Here is a 25,349-nt window from a genome sequence, read left to right on the forward strand (position 1 = left end):
TATTTTTTTGCTCATTTTTATTTATTATTTTCAGTTAATATGAAACATTTTCTTTTTTTTCTTGTTACAATATTTTGATGAATTGTTTTTCGTTTGTTTCGTTTTAGTTTCTTTTTATTATTTGTCTCATACTTATTGCATTCTGGTACATATTCTTAACGCTACATGTATACATATATAGCTGTCGGCATGTGAGCATGTTTCGTTACGTTTTGCAACATTGATTGTGAATAGTTAATTTTGAGTATATAGATTTCTTTTTATATGTATGTATATATGTAGTTCTTTTTTTTTTTTTTATCTTATATTTTTGGAATTTTTTTTTTTTTTAACTTTCGTTTAATATACATTTTTATAAGGCTTTGATCACTAGTTATGTATTATTTCATCCATTAATGACTTCACGTGAATGTGTGCTTGTGTATGGATGTGTACGGATGTGTGTGTGTGTATATATATATATATATATATATATATATATATATGTGTGTGTGTGTGTATGTGTTTATGGCTTTGCCTGTGTTTGGCTGTGTTTTTGTTTGATTATGTGCGCGAGTGTTTAGGTGTATATATATATATATATATATATATAGCAATCACATTTACGTAGACAATGCAGTCGCCAAACATACAAACATTAGCATATAACACAGTCGTCTAAACGCTACTCTAACTTGATTATTATGCATCATCTTCGTCCGAATCGTTTGCTTATTACGATTAGCTTAGTTAAGAAATTAACTACACATACATAAATGCCCATGTACGTGAACGAGTCTGTTTAAAAAACTTTTAAGAACATATCATCAGAGACTTTATTACACATGATTTTTATATCTTTTAATTTTATCTTTTTTTATTTTTGTTTTGTTTTTTTTTTTTTTTTTATTTTACAAACCACTAAACAATTTTTTTCTCTCGTTTAGAAACTGAGATCTGTGAGTGTGATGTGTGTTTTAAAAAAATATCAACAGAAAAAATTTAAATATTTGTTATAAGTATTTTTTAGTACTATAATTTATTAAAGAAACGATTCTTGGTTCATTTTCAGCATGTATACATGTTGATATATATTTTTGTTAAGAAATTATTTTAACTTATGCAATGGTTAGTGTCTATGTGTGTATATATATGTATGTATGTGTGTGTTTGCTTGTATATATGTTCTTATTTATGTACATATACTTTGGTATCGCTTTATATTAGTAAGGATATAGGTTTTTACGTTTAAGTTCCATATCCAAATCGGCCAATTGCTGTAAGAAACCATCGTTGGGACGTATATCGCGACGCAAGCGCACTTTACGTATCGCATCCACAGCCGACATCTTACGACAGATCATCAAATAGGCCAAAACACATGTAGCCGATCTTGACATACCAACCAAACAGTGGACGAGAATTTTACCTTCAACATAAGAGGAATCCCGTTAATTGCAACCAAATCAAACAAATTCATAACTAACAGTAACTTTCACTCCATTCCGCAATCATATTATTTTCTATTACAATTAATGAACACTTTGAAAAATAACTGACGAACATTTAGAAAAACCCATCACAGTTAATCAATCATCAAATATATGTATGTATATATATATATATATATATATATATAACACAGCGTACTATTTTTCATAGTAGAATGAAAGCATACAAACATCTACTATTTCGCATATACATTGAAAGAGAGTTCTGAATAAAGAGCTAAGTGAGATACAACTAATTCGTTTATTCATCCTTCCGCTTATCCATATGTCCGTTTGCCTAATTATCGTGGGAACACTTACAGACAAAAAATTGTTTTAATTTCATTTCATTTGTTTCATGCTGTTTATTTTAGCACATCAAACATCTTCAAATTCGAATGTTTTACTTAAAATGTGACAGAACTTTCCCGCCAACCTGTTATGCTCAGCATTTTTCTAAAATAAATGAATGCATTTTTTTTTTATTTAACAAATATTTAGTTTCTTGAAAATGTCGGGACAACGTCTTCGTCATATCAATTTTATGTAATTAGTAGGGTGTTTTGTACGCAGCAATTGGAATCAAGAAATTTCTCAAACGAAAATGAATAAACCGTATTTACGACATTATTCCCAGTGAAGACGTTTGGCCGTCGCCACGCGGTTTTTGATCCAATCCTTTGACACACGAATAATGTGTCTTTCTTGAAGTGAAAATTGAACCCTTCTAGACAAGCTAACATTTATTACTCAAAATAAGTACACAGTTGCCCATTTCGAATACTTTGATAACAGTTTTACAGCACTATCTAAATCTGATAGAGTTGATTAAGTAGAGGCTGGATCAACTCATTTTAAAAATTGTTATTTAAGAAAAGAATGATGATTATATGATTTGTAGATATCTTTTTGATATATATTTGAAAATCAAATTTCAACCCGCGCTCGTCTTTGTCGAAACTTTCAAGTACTTCATTGTTAAGTGAAATAGAGGGAATGTCTCATATATATCCATTGTTGAAAAATTTCGTATATTATTACCTCCACAGCTGATAGCGTCATCGATGAATTTGGCCGCTACGTGGAAATATCGTGAGATATCGGTTGTAGGAGCATCAACCATTGGAAAGCCCATATATCTGAAATAAGTGTCTTTGTTGTTTCTTCTGTACACATTATCATACATTTATTATATTCATTATTGCGTGAAGATGGGATGCACGAATTGCAAAGTTTGTGTAAGTAAGTATGTCATTCAAATTTTTTTAAAAACATATATAAAATGAGTTAAGAATTTTTCAAAACCAATAAAAAGAGAAAAAAAAGTTTTTTTTTTTTTTTTTTTTGTTGATAACGAACACAGTGCATATGTATGTGTTTATGTAGAGTGAAAACCCAAAGACGTAATATTTCAAGATATTATTGCAAAAGACACCAATTGTGTGTAAAATTAAGTTTTATATATAAAAAACAAAAAAATAAATAAATAAAAAACGATAGTTAACTGATAACAACAAGTATGGCAATGATATGCAATGAAATGAAATGAAATGGAGCGAAATGGTCGGTCATACCTTATGCTAGGCATATCTCGATAATAGCTATGACCAGTATCTACTTGACCGTAACGACAACCCTCTGCCGCATTTAGAACATGAGTAATGCCCATCATACGCAGGTATGTTTTGTTTTTGGCAGCCGCCCTATACACATAATGGAGTACTTATTAACAGGTTTTACAAGAATCACCATTTAATGCTACACTTACGCATCACCAATATAGATGCCGGGATACACTTCATCACAGTCAACATCGTGTAGAACACAGTCTGACCTTCTCAGTCCTTGCAAGGACCGACAGGGTGTCATTGAATAATGCAAGACACGCTGCAGCTGGCGTCCTGTGGTCTGTTCGCTTGATGATGATTCCAGACGACTGGGCGACTAAAATGATAAAATACAAGACCATTTTCTCTTATACATGTTCATAAATAAACTCAGCACTGCATTGTCATTGAAAGTTTTTCATACCGCAAGTTCATAACGTCTTTCTTTAGCGTATGTAATTAAATGTTGCATTCATAAAGACGAGAGCCCACTACGTTTAGATACAAAATCATACACATATACACATATACACATATACACATATACACATATACGCATACATATATACACACACACACACACAATCGCACATACGAACAAAGCAATGTCAATGCATACATATTGAACAAATCTTTTATTAAGGCTTTTAAAAGGGAATGAGGGACAACTGTCAATGATTTACTCCTTGCACTTGAAATTTTAATTAATTACCAATGTTTCTCTTTACATTTGAATCCAAGAAGAAGGAAACGCAACGCAAAATTTTAAATTGAGAGAATTCAATTAAATTAGTTATTTTTTTAAATTCAATTGAGTAAATGTTTTCTTTCCACACCACAAGCCACACGAGTAAGAGAATAAAAATATTAAAAATTATTAAAAAACCAGGGCGAAAGAGAGATTTGCGAAATATCCTCTGATTTTAATTTAATTATAGACTAATTTAATACAATATTTGAAAATAAAATTTACGGATTTATTCCGATTTTCTTCGTCGCTTCCAAAAGGCGGACTTAACAACTCGAAGTCAAAGTATCGATTACAGTGTAGATCGAAAATAACTGCATAAATATGCCTAATAGAAGGAGAATAAAAATACTTGTAATAATCATGAAAGACATAAAATAAATTTTTACCGTCACTCTCTAACTACGTCGTTTAATAAGTGAATAAAAAATATTAAAAATATAATATAAAGGACAATGATTTAAATTCACCTTTTTACACCCTACATCATATGTGTTATGTTAAGTTTGTACGAATATTTGCAACACGAAGAAATACTCGGTTTTTCTTATGCCAATTAGCTCAAAATCGCTTTCTTTGACGATTTAAGTGAATCTGTCCACTCGTGTTATCGGTGACAATATATGTCAGCTCATGTTTAACTTACAGGATGTAATTTTCAAGACATTTTAATGACTTTAGTGCTTTTTATCGGCTTAAAACGCTCGTATGGATATCGACATTCGACATTTGTTATCCTCTGCCTCTTCCCGCAAGATATTACAATGATAAACATTTCTATGAAATTCCTAAAAGAATAACCTAAAACCGCGAAGATTGACCAATGGCAAACGTTTCGAAACGTTTAAAAACGATTGAATAATTCGCAAAAATTTAAAATACCTTATACTCGACTTCTGGCGAAGTTTCAATATTCACTATTCGAAATTGTATTTTTATCTAAACTGTGATATTCTCTACAAAAAATGATGTATCCTAATGACATGGTTTCGATAACAGTTTTCATCTGCTTAAAAGGGTTTTCCTTCTTTGACGAGTCTCGTTTCAACAATTATTTTTATTCTTTTTAATTGTATAAACATTGCGGTTACCAATCCATCATTCTCTCTTTCTCTTCTCGTCTCTTATTCTCTATCTCTCTCTTCCTCTATCCATCTCTTTCACAATTCACTTAATTCCATTCCAAATTATTGAAAGCAGCGAGATGCACAATTATAGAGACTTAAATAAATAAACTACAGCGATCACTGTTCACATGGCAATTATCTGCGCATGCCTACGTATTCCGTTTAAGGTTTTTTAATGAGTGTGTCATAACGTGAGTGATAATGATGACAAGTTCATCCCCGTAACGATTAAGCGTTAAACGATTTGAATCTTAAGCGTGGAAGGGTTAGATCCAAGTCCCATCGCAGAACGGTATACCCTCGTAAGTTGAAATTGATATTCTGTCGTTGAAGAGATCAACTCACTACGGAGTATATCTTGAACTTGCACATATTATAAAAGAATGAGTGAACGTGCGAAATCGAAGCCAACCTATTCAATACGCATGTACACGCACATATCTAAAAGAAAAACACGTTAAACTGACTCTAGTAAGATAAAACTCGATCCACATATTGCTGAATCTAGTCAAAAATAATCTTCTATCCATGGAATGAAAAATGCAATTTTTCCGGCTGTGAAGCGGTCTTAACGGTTCCACACGGTATCATGAACTTAATTTGACTGCGCGTAATGTACGTTCGTCTGCTCAACTATTCTTATTGAAAAAGCTGACAGACGGATACATTTTACAACACTTCATGATTTTTGTGGTATTTTGCATTGAAGACAAATTAATTTCACTTTCATTTGCGATTGACCCTGAAAGCAACGATTCAGCAAAATATAAAAATAACAGACAACAAACAAACAAAGAAACAAAACATTGAATTACATTCAGATTTTCCTTATATTTTACATGCATACCAATGATTGCATACATAAGTAGTATAACAACTACTCTATTTTTGGCTCAGATCAACTCAAGAATGAGATATATACACAAAATTTGTTTAACGGCAAACGAATATAAAGTTAATGAGAATGGTTCGGATGCATCAAACATTTGGCATTTAGAGAATCTGATTCTTTTTAATACGACAAATAGTGAGAAATGTTTTTTTTTTTGTTTTTTTTTTTCTTTAATATCAATATATTTCTGGCAAATGGCCAACATGTGACAACAATTGAAAATAAGCACATCTTAAACGCAAAAAAAAAAAAAAGAAAAAATCCATTTTCAAACAAAGAAACCAAAACAAACTTCATGGCTAAAAATTAAAATTTAAACGTCAGTTAAAATCCATTTATAGTGTAACTGTTAAGCCAATTAGTAAACCGATATAAGTTTATATTACCATGAACAAAAAAAAAAAATGCTTGAAACTTGAATTTTAAGCATAAATGCAACGCTTGTTTTGTAGACGTGCCTAACAGTAGTTTACAGTCATACATTGATTTACGCCCCTAAATTATGCAAGCAAATAGTGTTTAGACGCATACGCATAATGATATATTATAGTTACTTTTAGGCAAGCATTTACTTAAACTGCATGCAAACAATTTTCCATTTTATTACCCACCACCGAGATTATATGTTCATACTAAAATAGAAGTATATTAAATCATTCATTACATATGACTTAATAGGCAGATTCCCATATGAATATATTTATTTAATAATATATATATATTTAATAATATATGTGTATATATTCATGAAGATTACACAACAGTCACAGCAACGTCTGCTTGTCTGTACTTATGTCATTCAGTTTCGTTTCGTAGTCGTTGAACTTTTAACATTTGCATACATTTGAATAGAAAGGTTTAACTTTCTAGATATTTTATTAGTTTTGGAAAGAGGCTGAGAACTGCCTAAGCCTAAAAAAAATGTTCAAACGAAAATTCGAAATCATTTGAATCAGCAATACTTTCTAATAATTTCCGGCCGTAAATATTTATCACAGAATCGTTGAACGCACCCTTTTTCCCCATATTTGCTTGAGATGATGGGTATTTGCAAATTCGCCATTAAACGAAAATTATTTTCTTACTTAGTTTACTTTTGTATTTTCTTTTCTTTTTTTTTTTTTTTTTTGCAAAATAGTGTAAGCCAACCTGATAATATAATGAACTGTATCTGTCACCAATGCTGCTCGTATATCTATCATTGGCAAGCTGTAATAAAATAAAATTTTTATTTTAAAATTAAATAAAATAACGAAATAAAAAATGAATAAATATAAATTAAAAAAGTAAACGCAAAATGCTATAGAAGCAACACACAGTAATACAAGTAATTGCTTTAGATTCTTAAAAAAAGCAAAAACGATAAACGCTAATTGAATTTTTTATTTTAATGTTTCTATTTTTTTTTTATTTTGTTTTTCAATTTAATTTAGCTGTGCATGTTGTGAATTTGCACACACTGAAAATCGCAGACGATGTCTGTCAAAGCTCAGGTATGTCAATATACCTTTTTACGTATTAAATGTATGAATGTATATACCTTTTAATGTGTATGTATGTATGTTTGTATGTACGTATTTACATATGTATTTATATATATGCATATAAGCACGTTAGTAAGTATTTATAAATGAATGCATCAACATTCGTGCACGACATTGTATTATAATGTGGCGACAAATAACAGAGCCTTGACCTTGCAAATTATTTAAAAGGCGAGGAGATGTACGTACATACCTCGATACGTATAAATAAATACATATATTTATATATATCTATTTTTTTTTTTTTTTTTTTTCATTTTTAGCTGTACTTATATATAGCGTATTTTAGTCATAAAGATTATAGATAGAACAGTTAAAAATAGCGTATACAAGTATATTTTGGTATTTAAATATCATATTTTATTATACGTATAACCATTAATGCGATATATATTAAGTTTTTGATTTCTTATGCATTTTTTCAATACAATCTCTGTACATCAGGCATGCATGAACTTTGTTCATAAATGTCTACGCATACTGATATCAGGACTCAATTTCAAAGCTCTCGTTACAATCGCCAACAACAAATGGCCTCCACAAACTCTCTGCTTACAATGAAAAGGAAAATCGATATGGATCTGGTATCAGCTTCTAGACAAGATCCCTATGCAAAAGCAGCGGTTTTGTTAAGGACGCCAATATTGATCGACGCACCCATAAAAGCAAAGTTAGGCGTCGCGCAAAACGATTAATAGAACAACTGCGGAAATCTTGACGTACAGTTACATGTGCATCTATCCTGTTTCTATTCTACTATTCGACAAAATGACATGATGTCGTGGATGTAAGTACGACGAGATAGCTTGGGAAAAGACGAGAACGAGCACACATGCACGTATTCTCGCGACAAAGGGACATAGACATAAACGAATGAAGGCTTTTGGGTTTTCTATGCTAAAGACATCAATGAACTTATTAAGCTATTCAGATGTATGTTTAACCCTTTCACCGTCACGCGTTGAATCGTATTACTTAACTTTACGATCCTATACTGACTGTACTGCCTTCACTGCCGCCGTCAAGGCTGCTTCTAAAGCTTAGCATAAAGAAATTGTTGCGATGATAGCTTTGCGAATCAATTCTGTAACCATTAACTTTAAAACGGTTCACAGATTACGTACAACAATTTCTTAACAAAATGCTGAAGGACTTTTCCAACAATCAAATAGATAATGTATTACAGAGTACAGAAACGAGCCCATGCATACCTCTATCTCTAAAATGCTTTTGGAAGAAGTATTTCGTCTTAATACATTTCTGTCTTCGTTCTTACAGCAACTAGCAGCAGACAGTGTTTCACCTTCAACTTTTCTATTTTCATTTATGAAATTAAGAGAAAACGTTTTGAACGTTTTGTGAAAAATTCGGATAGCCATACACAGTTTATTTCGCACATACTTATGCCAAGAAGACATGGAATCGCCAGAATTAAAGACGCTAGTGTAGCTATATTCGTGTATTGATGGGTGAAATGCATTTAAAGCATTACCGTCTATCACAATGTAGGTCCTTTTCAACCCATCGCTGACGGAAGGTTTGGAGAATTCTTAGAGTTGAATATATACTTCTAAAAATATGATAACGTCAAAGTTCGGCGAAGGATGAAGGTAAGTGCTTTGTTTTAAAATTTTAGCTATGATTGCAAACAAAACGAATAATAGCTACATATTCCCATATCTCAATTTTGAAGTCGCGAATTTCGTAAGATGACAACTGTTCATCTTAAAGCGTCTAATAAGTCAATATATATTTAGAGATGGGAAAGCTTTTAACACTAAAAAAAAAGAAGCGCATTTCTCTGAATCATTCTACATATCCGTGCCATATATCCGTAGAAAAATACCAAAGAAAAAAAAGTTTATACTTGTTGCTCAATATAAATTTTATACGAAAAAAAAGCTACATATGTACAAATTTATATGAATTTTATAAAAAACAAACAAATATTTTACTTTGACATAACAAGGTGTAAATCCAAAATGAACTTGAGATGGTGAAGGAATGAATCATCATAATGTTTCGTATGTCTATACGTATACATGTGTGCATATGTTTTAATGTTAGAGTTAATTGCATTTTACAATTTGAAAATTTTCCATTGATGCTAGGAAGACATGGAAAAAGCCTCAGATATTTCAGCCGACACCATTCAAACTAACATTGAATGAAAACTGTTTATTAACAGTATAATGCATTACCTTTTTTATGCAATGCAGAGAGAAGGTAACACAAAGAGAAACGATCAAAAAGATAAATGGACGGGAGGATAGATAAACAGAAAAATGAAACCCCAAAGAATGGGGACAGGTGGATGAGAGGATAGATGAACGGAGATGTAAATAAATGGAGAAGCAATTGGATGAAAAGAGAATAGCACGAAATAAAAGATGGACAAAAATATAGGTGAAAGGTCAAAGGATGGATGGACGGAAAAATGCCTGAAGGCAAAGAGAGATGATCAAAAAGATGTATGGACGGGAAGACAGATAGACGGCGAGAAGAATCCTCGAATGATGGAAACAGATGGAAGGAAAGGTAAATGGACGTGAGGACAGATGAAAACATCAATAGATGAAAAAGATGATGGGCTAAAGATTAGACGGAGAAAAATATAGTTGGACGTAAGTATGCCTGAACACAAAAAGGAAGGCTTAAAAATTGGTAGGCGCAGGAGGAGTTCGTTGAACGAAAGAACGCATGGAAGGAAAGATCAAGGACGATCATTCACGAAGACATGTGGACGGACAAATAAATGCATGAAAGGATCGTTGGATGGAAGAAAGATCAGATGGATGGAAGGACCAATGGACGAAAGGGGAGATAAACGAATCCTCTAATAGGTGAAAAGACAAATGCGCGATAGGAGAACTGGACGAAAGAAAAGACGGATGAAAGAACAAACTAAAGCGAACAGAGACGGTCGATAAGAAGGATGGGCGGAGCGACAAATGAACGACAATTTTGAAAGAAATAATAGATAAATGGATAGGTGTCTCAACGGAACGAGAAATAGAACCGAGCCAACAGATTCGAATACATAGCCAAACATATAAGAAGACGAAAGTATAGACAAATAGATGATATGGATAAGTAATATGTCAAATAGCAGCAAGAACAAGTACATGAAAGAATAGATTAGCATAAAAGAGAAGCATAAAAGAATACATAGGGAAAAAAAAATTAGATGCACAAAAGGATAGGTAGACGAGGAAAAAGTGAAAAAATCTAATAAATGAATGAATAGAGTGATGAAAAAACGATTCGATAAACGGACGGACTGAGGACAAATTCCACTTCAGACGCAAAGGTGGAAAGCGGCAAGAGACAATAGCCTGATAGACACAGGAAAAATTGGTTGTATTAAAAAATTACATGTGAAATTTAACAAACATATAAATATATATATATATATATGTACTTATATATATTTTCTCAAGTCTCCCATTAATAACAATGCGTTTAAAAATAAATTTTTAGGAAAATTAACAAAACAGAAATGATTGTTGTCGCAGCGAATGTAAGCGCAAAGCAAAGATGCTAAACAAAAACTACTGTGCTGTACTTGAATTTTATTATATTGTATATGAGGTTATTACCTCAGCGATAATAAACAATGACTTTACAAATATCTAAACATCAAAATTGTTTAATCAATACGTACGAAATCATCGAACCAGTCTCCGTTTTTAAGTAAAAATTTTAAATATACGTGCAATAATTCTAATTTATTGGTGCGATATGCATTGTTTATATTATATCGATTACGAGAGCAGATATTTTACAGTTTTACAAAATTTCATTAATAACTTATTATTGAATTGGCCAGAGGACACGATAATGTGCTATATGCTTAAATTAACTTTTTGTTTTTTTGCATTTCATTAAGAATAATTTCTACTTAAATGATTTAAATTAATTTTTTCAATAACAATGAAACGTTCAACTATACATTATTTGATATCATAGTCGATTAAAATGTATTCAAGCGAAAGCTTTTCTAACCAAACTTGTTAAACCTGTTTAACCCCTTGTTTGCTTGTCCAGCGAAATATTTACTTAGTTAGTATACAATAGAATAAAACTTTTACATCAATAGAGGTTAACTGCTACACGTCGCAAATATTTTTCAGCAAGTCTTTCTAATCGAAAATTTTTTTTGTTTTTATATGTATATGCCTTACAGGTATATATAAATATATTGTATATATTTATATGCATTCGCATATAAAGGTACATCTTTATGTATATGTATGAACGATACCCTCGGCAATGTAGGTTAACAAGTTTATTCACTTACTTACTGCAACTAGCTGAGGTAACTTATTTATATAATATCACAGAGAAAAATGTTGGTCAGTAGAGCACCAGTATATTATGTCGATTAAAACGTACATGTTTACAAACACACGCACATACTCGCACACAGGCATCGCAGAAATCAAACTTAAAAATACACCTTTACGATGAGTTAGCAACGGAAAATAACCGCGTATATATTCTGACTTGTTCCTAAAAAAAAAAAAAAAAAAAAAAAAAAAACGTGCGCAAATATTTAAAATCATTAGTCACTACTCACGAATGTGCAAAAAAAACGAGCAAACGCATTAAAGTATCCCACGGCCGAACATTAACTAACCTACATCACCCTACAGTTAATCATATAGTAACCTTTCAGAACAATCAGTTATGTGGGAAGTGGGGTCAAACCATTCTCAGCGATGTTCGTTCTCGGCAAAAAATATGTTAGTGTTCCACACGTCATGAAAGTTTCTTAAAAACATGGAAAAATAAGACGAACAAACAAACACATGAGCTCAGAAATTAATTCTGAATCGATCGTCATCATAGAAGGTGATTCTATCCCAGGTCCTTCTGGGCGTTGCATATATATCCACAAAAACTTATACCGCAAGAGCGGTGGTACTTTATTTGGTCGTAGCTATAATGAGTGCTCAGTCGGCGAAAGGATAACACTTACCGATTGGGCACACCACCACCAGGCTGTAGCCACCATTTGCCGCTATTCTTTTTCGTGCTGATCGTCACCGTGTTATACGTGAATAAGAAGCATCCCTTAAGTAATTGGTCATATTAAGGAAAAAGGAAAGTCGGTGTAGGGTATAAAAAGAAAGAAAGAATTCATTATATACATGCGAATCTAAGGTGAATTTCTAATACCTACCATATCTATATACTCATCTGTTAGTAAACAATTTACGCATACACTGCCCTAGTCTTATCAGAAACGTATCCCGTTTAATACGAGTTAGATACCACGGTAAAATGTATAGATACTAAATTTGTCGCTGCTCTTACTGGACCCACAAACACATTCCCGACGTTTCTAAAAAAAAGACGATATTGATTTCAAATCCATTTAGTTAAGTTCGTTTTTGTCGATTGGTAAAACCGAGAAGCCAAGGCTTAGCACATATATTACTAATCTATTGCCACCTATTGGGGTTTAAACCTTCAAAATTCGAGCACTATTAAAAAAAAAAAAAAAAAATTTAGAACACGGTTAACCACTAAGTAATCTACGTCACTTCTTTTGATATAGATAGCCATATAATGACTTTTTAAAATAAGGCAGAGGTCCATAAAGTGGTCTGATTCATAAAAATATTGTAAGAACTGCTGCCGGTAAGTGCACACGAGAGAATAAGACGGAGAGACAGGCTTGAATTCATTCAGAAAGTGAAAGTAAACGAACTTAATCTATCGTTCTACCACAAGTGGCGTCGGTTACAAAAATTTCCGAACAAAAACTTAAACACATTGTATTAATAATTGTTTAGTTGAGTTTCTAGTATAAGTAAAATTAAAATAAAAAAATAAAATTTCGCATCATTGCTTATGCGCTATTGCACCGATGCGCTCATAATTGAAAAAAACTAAACATTGATATACCTTACTATATTGCGTAAAGCAAAATGTTCGTGACGGTGCTCCAGATAAATAGCTTTAGCCAATTGTAAAATGTTAGTTGACTTGCACAGCGCTGACATATCCTGTGATCATATAATGTGAACTTACTTTTTGAAGAAAAAATGAAATTTTCTCTTAGGATTTTATTAACTCAACAGCTACTTTCGCTATATTGTCGATAGTAATTTAAATAGATATTGACATAAAATCTATAATAAATTTAATATCAAATTCTGCCTAAACCTATTGGACAAATTTCAAACTATTAATCGTCCTAATTGACATATTTATAGATAATGAAAAAAAAAGATAAAAATTTATTATTTACTTAAGTGAAGATAGCCTACCAAAATAAACCACATTTTTTATGGGTCGCGTCTTCACTACGAATGTCTTTGCTAAGTTACAATCATAAAGTAAAAAAAGTATTAAAATTATATGATCTTAGCATATGTACAAATATAAAACACACTAAACCGCTAACTACGAACAGAAAACCAAAAATTCTAAGGTATTGCTAGTAAATCTCATGCAAAATTACGTTACAAATACTGAAAGAATGCAATGTTAAAATCGTTTTATGACCATTTTTAGAGACATTACCCGACTACAGATTTTTGATATGTCGTAAAAAATGCTAAAACCTATCAGAAAAATCGAATTTCTTTACCCTGGTCCCGGTCCATCACCTCAAAATTCACCAAAAACCGAACGTCTCCATATACACAAGATCCTAAAGCCAAATTGTTGCAATAATGTTGCTAATGAAATTTTCGATCTTATATACATAAAGTTTTTGTTTTAGTTGCTAATAAAATGTTCGATTTTATACACCTCATGTTTTTGTCTCTTTTCAGTATGAACGTTTAAGATTATGCATTACGGGCATATGTTTGCAATAGTAGCGCGCTTGTCCATGCACTTACTTAAGAAGTTATGAAGCATAGCTCTTCGTTTGTTTAGAGACAAGCTTCTCCGTACGAGAGAAGTAGGATTTCTTTTTATTTTATGCTGGAAGTTGCCTTCACGAACGACTGAGTACATTTTTGTATCCACATCAAAGACTATACAAAGCCTACAGTTTCTTGAGCGGGATAAAATTTAAAATGAATTTTTCCAATATCACTGTGCCGCCTATCTATCGGTCCGTTTGTCCTTCTGCCCGTCTGTTTTTCTGTCTGTATTTTGTCACTTACTTTTCATCTATTGATGAAATATTCGCGGTCCCAAAAATTGAGATGACATTAACTTGAACTTAAAAATCGACAACCTCGCTAACTATAAACAGAAAGCTATGATTTATAATTCCCATTAGATAATCGATACATGTGAAGGCTATATGTAGCTATATAGATAAAACAATGACGAAAAAATGAGCATAGTAGGCCTACAAACAGGTTTACAATGTATACTAATTTTAGTCTTTAGCACACAACACATTTATATCTCAAACCTGCTATAGATATTTCTTAGGGATATATAAAAGATCAATTTAAAGATCGTGCAATAAAATATGTTACTATTTTAATATATTTGTTTGAAGTAAAAGATTTCAAAGGTGAATAAAATTCGTGTAATTGTTTTTTTTTTTCTTTTTTTTAGAAAAATAACAATATTTGCCCTATTCTGTTCACAGCACAACATTGCATAATTATTAGACCACATCTACGCTATGTCACTACATATGGAAACAGGATACACTGAACTCTTTTCTTATACGGATATGCGCTGCTTTGAAATCCGTGCAAAAAAAAATTGTGTAAAAAATATAAGCGACATATGGTAAATATGTTGGTATGTTCCATAATTCTAAAAAATCGTATAAGATAAAAAAAACTGCAAATATTTCTCCGGAAAACAGTGCAAAAAAATGATAGTAAAATTCATATTTCATACTTATACGACAAAAACTACCCATTTTTATTACAAAAAAATTAAAATTAGTCTACAGTGAAGATCCAGTCCACAAATGCAACATGCAAAAATTGAAATTGAAATTGAAATTAACAACAATATCGATTTCCTCCTAACTCTACCGACGCAGTATTTCAAGTGTACTTCGTTGTTGTACACATAGATTGTTATAGGAAGCTGTCACAATTAGAATTAAAAAAAAGACTTTTTGTTCCCGAATTCATTCTAGATGGAAAAATTTGTATAAAAAAAGTGTATTTGCTCAAATTGGTAAGTCGTGTTTATTCAAAATCGCGTAAAAAAGGATTGGATGTACTTGCCGGAAAAAGTTATTATCTACAATCATGTATTGCAATTATTGATGAGTATTCACTTTTTGTAATTAATAGCGTAAATATATTTTAAATCTTCAATTAACCAATGTGTTTGTAATCGAGACATTCCGTCAATCCAATTCGAAAACAAATAGAGCTTTAGAGTTTCGTAAGCTCGAGACGAGTCTTTTGAAGGAGGTTATGCGCAAAGATTTATATTCAAAGCTGCCATTTCTATTGCAATCACTCAACAGAAGAGCCTACTCCATGCAATGCAAGGATGAATAAAAGTGTTAAGATTTGCAGGGTAGACCCTGAACATAAAATTGGTATTGAATTGTAAGGAAAAAAGGTGAAAAAAAAAACAATACCTTCCCTTAAATCAATTTTAAGTAACTCTGCAAATTAAAGTCATTTAGATGAATTACATAAAATTGTTAAAACAATTACGCTTCTCATGCTTTCAACTCAATCGATTTACGTTATTGTTCTATTGTTCTATTGTTTTATTGAAGAATAAAAAATGAATAAAACTAGCGCATATAATTTCATTGAGGAATGAAATTAAAAAAAAACTTTTTTATAGTTTTCTTTCACTTTTCGATTAGAAATAATTCAATTAGTTCGACTTTACTTTAAAATAACAAATAATTGAGAAAATTACTAATTATGGTTAATAAGAAAAGAAAATGTAAAAAAAAAAAATTATATATAGATAGATAGATGGATGTACAAAGGCGTAGCGGCACTCAACTAAAACATTAAATGAATAATATTGCAAAGTATAAGCTACCGCACCCACAGTCATTTCACTCAACAATCACAAATTGCGTCACTCCACTATTTGATACACTATTCGCTAAGAAGAATTGACATTGACATTCACTAATTATCTTTACTGGGAAGTAATTTTCTTTTCATATACATGTAAACGCACATTCACAAACATAGATGTGCATATGAACATATTTATGCCCGCCTAGCAATGAACTAAACTATCTGTGCAAAATACTTACGTGTATGCATATATATGCATATTCATTCATTCATTCATTCATTCATTCGTTCATTCATTCGCTCATTCGTTCATTGAATCTATGTAGACCTAATTAATACGAATAAATTACATAAATATCTATATATATATACATCTACAAACACATACTATAATAGAAATATATGCTAATATGGGCATAATAAGCGCTTAAAATGTATATATATTACTACACTACTATCTTCAGGCAAATTTTGTTTCATTTCTATACATATCACTAGGGGGCATAATAATAACAATAATAATATTAATAATAATTATAATAAGTATACGTCTATCATAAAGTGCAGCGTGCAAAGCCATTGAAGTCACCCGACAATTTTTCCATAACAATTGAAATTTCCTCAAATAACTTATATACCCGCAATCAAGTAAAAATTCAACTTGAAAACAAACCATCACCCATTCGCCCATTCTAATAATAAGAAATTTAATACAATTTTCTATTATTGCTTGCATTAGAAATGGAAATTCAACAAAATGATAAGAAAATATTAATTGTTGAATAACTCTACCGAACTTTTTTTTCCTTGCAATGAGCAATAAACAGTCCTTTAAGAACTTAACCATAAGATAGATGCTACGAAATCAAAAAAAATTATATCCTTTCTGTGAATCGTCGATGTCGTGGATGTACATGCTTCTAGTCACTATGTTGATATAAATCTACATCCCTTATTGACAGCCGTCGTACCTGCGTGTACAGAGGATATCTCCTGAGTGGCTGGTCATAACCAAAAACAAATATATATATGTGTATAGACATCAAAAGATATTTTTTATTATGTTAATGAAAGACGCCTATGGTTTCGACCATTATGACTTAAAAGATATGTTTTTGTTAAATTTTGCATTATAATACCTGCAATAATCAGAGCGTTTTGCCTACTTTGGGCACGTTAGCGTTGACAGATTATGTCCAATATGTGGTAATTAATTAGAAATGTGTAATATATGAAAAACTTCATCTTATTAGGCTTATGACACTGCTTTCGCCCTTGTTTTTTGTTTCTTATCTGCATTCAAGGCTTTATAGTAGAGAACTGATTATATATTTACCAACCAAAATGTTGTTCATTGCGAGGCACTATTCCTGCCACCTTTTAGAAATGATATGAGTTGTTATCGAAAAACTGTCTCGACTTTTGGGGCCATCCCCAAAATAAACCATATTTGCATATCGCCAAAATAATGAAAGCCTCTTTCGAATGCACAATCAGTCATCTATTGAAACTCATGTAAATCGGAACAAGTAAAGTCCGCTAATAATAGAGAGAAAGGTAAGATATTTCTGATTAGAACTGCAAACATTTCCTGAATGAGTTTTTTCTTATGGAGCCTAATCGCTCTATATTGAAAACCCACGAAATCATGACTTTTAGCATATCACATCCATTTTTGTCCTTCGTTGAGTGTTTCATTCAAAAGAAGCCAAAATACACCACTTCCAGCTGGCGCTGACGAATATAGTCGCTATGGATATGCATCTTTATCGACGATATTAACGATCCGCCTATTCTATTAGGCTTTGCGCATTGCAGCGCATCCCATATTCATCACTCATAGGGATTTAACAGCACTTTCCCTCGTACTAAGCACGCAAAGTCAAATTTCACAAATGGCATTTTTTTGTCTCTCTCTCTCTCTCTCTCTCTCTCTCTACTCTACGTAGTAAAATTTAAGATAAGCATTGTAAACCTCTTTCTCCATCCACTAATAAAAATTATATTAAAAGTACCCTTAAACACACCTATGCATACGAATGTATATAACTGACGCTGCTTAATGAAAGGCAATAGACCAAAACGAATTCTCTTGTACAGGAATACTTTTTAACAGAGTTTTCCAGAATCTTATATAATAAAAAATAAGTTGTAATTCAGTCTCTTTTTAACCCTACCCGAAAAAACGGAATTGAGCTGAAATTACTTGATAAGCTGGCGAATTTCTAGCTCTGGTTTACATTTTAAGCTTAGCAATAAAGAAATTAGTACATGTCGAGAATAATGTCGTACAGTCAGAATCTATATATGAAACAGTTTTGCAAGATCATGCATGTGTCAAATACTAACGTCTTCGTTTTATCGAAAAAAAAGTTTTCTTTATTCTGAATTTTCGTAACTGCATCTTCAATAAATACGTAAATATATCATCTCGAGCGAATCATTTCCAATTTTCTGCAACAAGTATTGACAATTTAATGAAAATTGATTCCCTATCAAAATAAGAACCCATCTTTTAAGGCTTTGCGCTCTCGGTTATTATTAGGGTTGCTGTTATAATAAGTCTTTCATTGAAAAAGTGTCAAGTCAAAGACGCAATATTTGGGTTTGAATACATAGTTTTAGAGAATAGCATAGCGCTAGTGGAGAGATGAGATCAGATGTCATTATGCAGAAAATCGCACTATAATGTCTTTTCGCGTATTGTGATCGTTCTTCATGCAATGATCGTCTCGACGCGATGGGAAACAGTGTATCGAAAGCATTTTTCGTTGCCCTACACATTTCAAAAGCACTGTCCTGCATGTTAAACGAAAAGTAAAAGTAAAATGTTACGCAAACAAATTTTTTGAAAGTTCGGCAAAAAAATGGCATAGGAGACGCTAACAAATAATTCTAACAATAGTATTTTCACTTGTAGAAATCGTAGAATTATTCAAGAATATAAAATACTCGTTGCACCTTGATGACATGTTATATATGTGAACTTATGATGTTAAGTCAAGGAAAAAGTTCGTGGCAATATACTTTCAATAATATTTAAGCACGATAATCTTATAAAACTTTCGTCTAGATGTTCTACGACAGCCTGGACAAAGGCTTAGCTGTGCACAAAGATCGCTGACGAATCACGAGAGTTAAAAGATGGTAAACCTATTATTTTTCTTTATTAATTAGATTTCATCTCTGTCTACAATGGAAAAAACCTGTGCTCTCAGTTAGATTCAGTTTCTAGTCCAGTGAAACCATTTAATTAAGTTATCCTTATTGATTGCAAACAAACATCTAACGATGAGAAGTGGTTTCTATTTGAAAAAGAAAAACGAAAAACGAAAAAAAGTTAATGCTAATTATTCCTGAAAAATGATACAGGAACAGTTCATCTTAGACATCTTGTTATTAAATATTATAACGATATTCTTGACGAGATTAAAACACAAGGCGTATAAGTATGCAAGGTTTTACTAAGAAAATGATTTCTAGTTTATGCTTTATACATATGTATATGCAAATATAATTTTTCATATAAAACAATTACCTCAAAAAACTATTTTGAATAATTACGTTCAACTTTGTTTATGCTATCAGGCGATGTAATAATAAATATTATTCTTTGTTCTATGTCACACGGACACATGCAAGTCTTGTACATTAAATACCCTTTTATTTAGACGAAATAATGATGATTATATTCTTCTGGTAAATCCTCACTCGAGACAATGTCTACATCAATTTTCAAAAATCTTTTATAAATATTTTTTTCAGTTTTTAATCCAATATGTTGAAAAGATAATAAGTTTCTGTTGGACCTCCTAAAGGTATGGAACATCCGGCAGTACTTAAAATTGGCTCACCTTTCTTTTTAATATTGATGGGTTCAAACTTATTTTCGGAATCGACGTAAACTGGTCGGTCCGCTATCTGTCTGGTGTTGACTTATTTGAATTTTTGTGTTCAATCTGAAATATTTTGACGATGTTTGGTATAGCGACGTGTCCTGAGTGAACGACTAATGCTATTGTAAGCGGATCCTTTATCGAATCACGTTTTAAACTGCTCCTTACATAACATGCCACAGAGGATGAACAGAATAATATAAACACTATGCAATAGCGCATGTTGACAACACTGCTTTCATGTACAAGAAAGCTTCCGTTTGAAACTATTTAGCTCCTCCACGAATTTATTCCGCGGAGGATTCCATTTTAAAAAGGCCACTGCTCTTTATCCCCAAAATCGAAAATATTGCATCAAGAAAAAAAGGATTTGTCGCATTTTTTTTGAGAAAATTTTATGAAGTCTTTCCTCGACCTAATACTCTTACATGGGGTAGACTCGTGTTTACTCATTTGAAGAACTATAGTTTAGTTTAAATACTTAAATACTTCTCCAGCTAAGACACTCGACTATAAAAGTACTTTTAATAAAGCAGTTCAAATCGAGATAAATCTTGCAGAAAAAGGTAAATAAGCAAAAGCAAGGAATTAAGTGTAAGCAGGAATACTGCTGAATTAAGTAATATTTTTCCCATATATGTTATACAAAAACTTTTTCCCCTAACTCCAATAAGTTCAACTTTTTTCCTTTACCTTTTAATCTAGCGGCTTATAATAGTGTAGAAATTGAAATAAGAAACTGTCGCCTGTGGGCACTTCTGATAGTACTATAATATTAAAATATAGCTCTCTTTTAGATGTAGATATAAAACCAAGGAATCTCCATGCAGAATGTGCATATTTTAATAGACGTATCAAATCGTCCAAAAAAAAAATTAATATCTAATACTACTTTCTGGTGTAGACTACTATATGGATTTAGACCTGCGATATTCTTTTGGCGGTAAATGTTTTACAAGTAGGACTTTTTTCAGTAACTTACTATTATAGTTAATTTAAGCACAGAAATAAATTTCAAGACTAAAGTCCTAAAGCACTAGTATCTAAGTCTGTCGACTTTATTAAAAACTCTACTGCACTTGAAATTCGAATCCACGGCCTTTGAGAGTTGCTAGCCGAGATTTTTCGCTTTGAGCGATTCAGGCGGGTCAGTAACTTAATTTGCTTAATTTGTAGACTTTAAAATTACATTAAATTATTTATATTTAATTACATCCGTCCCTCAATTTACATAATAACTCATCTACAGGATACCAATGGTGGCCATTATTGGTAGTTCTTACACCTTATTCTCAGACAGAGCAAATTTATTCAATTTCTCAAGATCACGATGCTCCCGATAATATCGCTGTTGATGCAAGTAACTCAGCTGAGAGATAATTACTTCACATGATTCTAGTAGTTGACGCAGAAAGAGCATAAAAAGTTGACTTAATCTAATTCTGTCATTTTTCCACGTATGCCTCATATCTTATTTTGCATGATTATAATGAATACATTCTGTTCTTCTTCTTACAATGTTTATATCAATGTAAACGGCGTACACTCTCATTATATTCTCAATAAATTCTGTCTACGGCTTCAATTCAAATGTTACGCTCGCTTCAATGAGTTACCTTAGATAAGTTACTGCTCGTTTCAATGAACTCTTCAGTTTATTATGAACACATATTCAACTATTTTATGATATTAATTTATAGTTAATTTTAAGTTTTTTAACTTTTCTACGGAATTATACTAAATATATTTTCAAATTTTTTTCTATTTTCTGTTGATGTTTGAATTGTTATGTCGGTTTGCAATGATTTAAACTGACTACATTTGTTTATACGTTTTTTGAAGAATATATCTATCGCGTAAATCAAGAGATGAATGTAGAAATGTATGGTTGTAAAAATTGAACCAAGTACATTTATGTAAAGTGAAAGAATAAATTTGCATCTCTTTAAGTAACATTACATGATCCTTGTATAATTTTCAAGGATTTACTTTTTATATAAAACACGAAAGAACAAATAGGAGTACGGGTTAATGTTTTAAGCATATACTCACCTTGGCACCAAAAAGCGAAATTATGGCACATTGCACAAGCACTTCATAGCTATATATATATATATATATATATATATATATATATATAAATTCATGTGTTTGTATGTATGTATTCCTTTAGACGTTCGTGATTATATAAAACATGACAAGAAATTGCAATATATTTGTATGTACATATAATAGTAATATATTTATATATGTATGTATGTACATGCTGCCTCACTACCTCAATACATACATACATATCGAGGAAATGAAAAGAGGAGTTTGCTAGAACGGTGTCTGCTGCATTATTCCAACAAATGGAAATTCAATTAATTTTAATTTAAAACATTGAATAGACATACATACGCAAACATTACGTTATACACATACATACATACATACATACATGCATACATGCACAAACTTTGGTTTAAAAATCCATATAGGCATAGGTGTGTATAGGGTCAGTCACATCTGCATAGGTCTAAAACAAGCCAATATGGAACAATGACTTTTTTGTCAATCAGGGAATAAATAATTGAAGTGTTATTTTTTGTAACCAAGTCAACGGGCAATTGATTTCAGTGTAGTGAAAATAATATATCTATATAAGTATTATTATTTTTTTTTTTTTTGTATATATACCACCTACTTATTTAATATATTATAGATTTAATTACGAATAAACAATTAAAAGAGAAAAAAAGCGAAATTTGCATACGAGATGATGATTAAAATAATATTTAAAGTGAACGTGTGCGTTTGTATGTGTTTGTGGCTGTGGCTGTGGCTGTGGCTGTGTAACTAAAATCGTTGAATACAACACATGTCATGCTGCGATGAGAGGAAAAGAGAGAAAGCTTTAGTAAATGGATGCTTTTTGGCAGGCACGCAAACTTTTGCATGTACACGTATCGAAATTTCACATATACAGAGCATTCTATATATATATATATATATATATGTATATATATATTTACGTGTATAAAAGTATATATGGAAAACTTATGCAAAACAATGATTTTTATAGTCATTATTAATAATAAACAAAAAAAAAAAAAAAAGAATGAAAAATAAAGAAAAAAACGAAAAGATGCTCTACTAGTTTTTTCATTACAAAAATATGAAACATGAAATCTTGATTAGTTTAAGATGCTTGCGAATCGATTTAGTCATGTTTGTCCCTCCGTCCATTTCTCGTTTTGTCTAATGCACATTGCATTTCTGTGCAAGCGTATTCACGTACAGCTAATGCGTTGTACATAAACGTCGTTTAGGTAAAGAAATTTGGGTCAACAGAATAAGTAAATCAAGGTCAGCAAGAAAGGTACGTACATATATTCGCATATACGCTCCTACATTCTTGTGTACACCATGCATAAGTTAAATGTGTATTAAAAAGAAAGTTCACACACAAATTTTGCACATAAATAAACAGCTGTGTTTTGGACACTTGCATGCACTTTATATTACGATAAAATTGCTTATCGGTGTATGGGATGCTGCTTAGGATTTGTATCCTTTTCTTCAATTTTTTTTAATTAAAACGCAATAATCATTTACTTACCGCATATCTCCAGGACATTCTGCTTGTGTCCTTATCTGAGTCTTATGCCTCGATTTATTAATAAAAAAAAAAAAAAAAAAAAAAGCGTTAACAGAGAAGAGCTTCCAGCAGGATTTTCGTTTATCGAAGTAAAGTTGTCCCTGACAATGTTATTATTGGTGTTGGTAAACAAAAATCTGCCGATATGTTAAAATTGGGCGATTTATTATTTAAAAGACCGAAAAAAAAAAAACGCGCAATTTTTTTTTTTGTTTTTCTTTTTTTTTTTTATATTTTGATTCGTTGTAATGCGTTTTTCTCTGTCATTTACTTTTATGTCTTGTTTGTTTGCTTATAAAGACGTAAACGTAAGCTTGTAAAAATGATTAAATGAATTCAATAAAAATATTAGCAATTTTTCAGCAAAATTGTATGTTTTTCCTTTTTTTCCTTTTTTGTTATTTTTTTATTTTTTTTTGTTTTTTTAATTAAAAAGAACAACAAACACAATTTCAGTACATTAAGTCTTGCGTAGTTTAATATAATTTGATGAATTCGTTTTTATTTTGATACTCAGCTGATTATTTATTTGCTAATTGAAAATAAGTTTGAATGCAAAAAAAGTTTAAAAAAATAAAATTATTTTGTTATTGTTATTATTTAATTTTTACTTAAATTTCGCGTGACGTTCTTATTGCGACTGATTTACTTGGCGGACGATTTTAGCTTAGGGTTGGTTAGTGGGCGCCTAAGCTTTCATTTCTGTGTTTCAATATATGTATATTTCACATTTTCTATGAAAGTTTATTGTATACCTATATGTGTTTTTTTTTTTTTTTTCTTAACACATATAACGCAACAATACATAAACAAACATGCATGCATACATGCATTCATTTAGTTGCTTCTATTGTGTTTTGTCGTTTAGTTTACTTTTCCATCTGTGACGTAGTTGATGTTTAGTTAGCTTTACTTTTAGTTTTCTTTTTCATTTTCATTTTCACTCCTATTGCTTGTTGCTTTCGTTTTGCACTTCTATTGATATTTTGTTACCATATAAACACGTGTTTTAGCTTTTTTTTTTAGCTTCGATTTTCTCTTAAACATTCTGTATACGTGAAAGCTTTCGATATTGGCTGAAAGCTTGTGCCATACCTTGACAGTTGCAAAGTTTGCTTCTTCTCCCCTTTATTTAATTTTTTTTTTTTTGTTTTATATTAATTTCCTTTTCGTTCTTGGTCAGCATCCGAATTTCGTGATTTTTAAAAATCGTTTAATCGCTCGCTCAATACGTCACGGATATTTGTATACTCATGCAAAACAATAAGTATTTTACGTAAACAAGCACACACTTAGTTAATATATTTTTAGTCCGTTCATACTAATCTTTTTAACTTTGCAATAACATCATAATTATTTTCAAACTAGAAATATTTGAGAAATATTTACACATATATTTCAGAAATTCTTTCGTTTTTCTCATTATAATGATTGTTATATTATTAGATATATATATAAGATAAGTGCACTTATTCTATATGTACATT

At 31.2% G+C, this 25,349-nt stretch overlaps 1 protein-coding gene across 5 annotated transcripts; it reads right to left on the reverse strand.

Moving 5' to 3' along the window:
* Nucleotides 1-574: 574 nt before the first annotated feature.
* On the reverse strand, nucleotides 575-24,252 carry LOC119637280 (dual specificity protein phosphatase 13). Of its 5 annotated transcripts, none has more exons than XM_038033193.1 (6): nucleotides 23,824-24,252; nucleotides 6,993-7,052; nucleotides 3,238-3,413; nucleotides 3,044-3,172; nucleotides 2,511-2,635; nucleotides 575-1,408 (listed from the first exon to the last, which is right to left on the reverse strand). In XM_038033193.1, exons 1-6 carry the CDS (start codon nucleotides 23,839-23,841, stop codon nucleotides 1,203-1,205), a joined length of 714 nt encoding a protein of 237 aa, XP_037889121.1. In that variant the 5' UTR covers nucleotides 23,842-24,252; the 3' UTR covers nucleotides 575-1,202. The 5 variants fall into 5 exon arrangements, with proteins under 5 accessions (XP_037889121.1, XP_037889122.1, XP_037889120.1 ...); XM_038033194.1 differs by lacking the exon at nucleotides 23,824-24,252 and adding an exon at nucleotides 12,369-12,419 and having other exon boundaries at nucleotides 2,511-2,608; XM_038033192.1 differs by lacking the exon at nucleotides 23,824-24,252 and adding an exon at nucleotides 12,369-12,419.
* Nucleotides 24,253-25,349: the final 1,097 nt, after the last annotated feature.

The sequence above is a fragment of the Glossina fuscipes genome, unplaced genomic scaffold (genome assembly GCF_014805625.2).
Source record: "Glossina fuscipes isolate IAEA_lab_2018 unplaced genomic scaffold, Yale_Gfus_2 59, whole genome shotgun sequence".
Classification (NCBI taxonomy): Eukaryota; Metazoa; Arthropoda; class Insecta; order Diptera; family Glossinidae; genus Glossina; species Glossina fuscipes.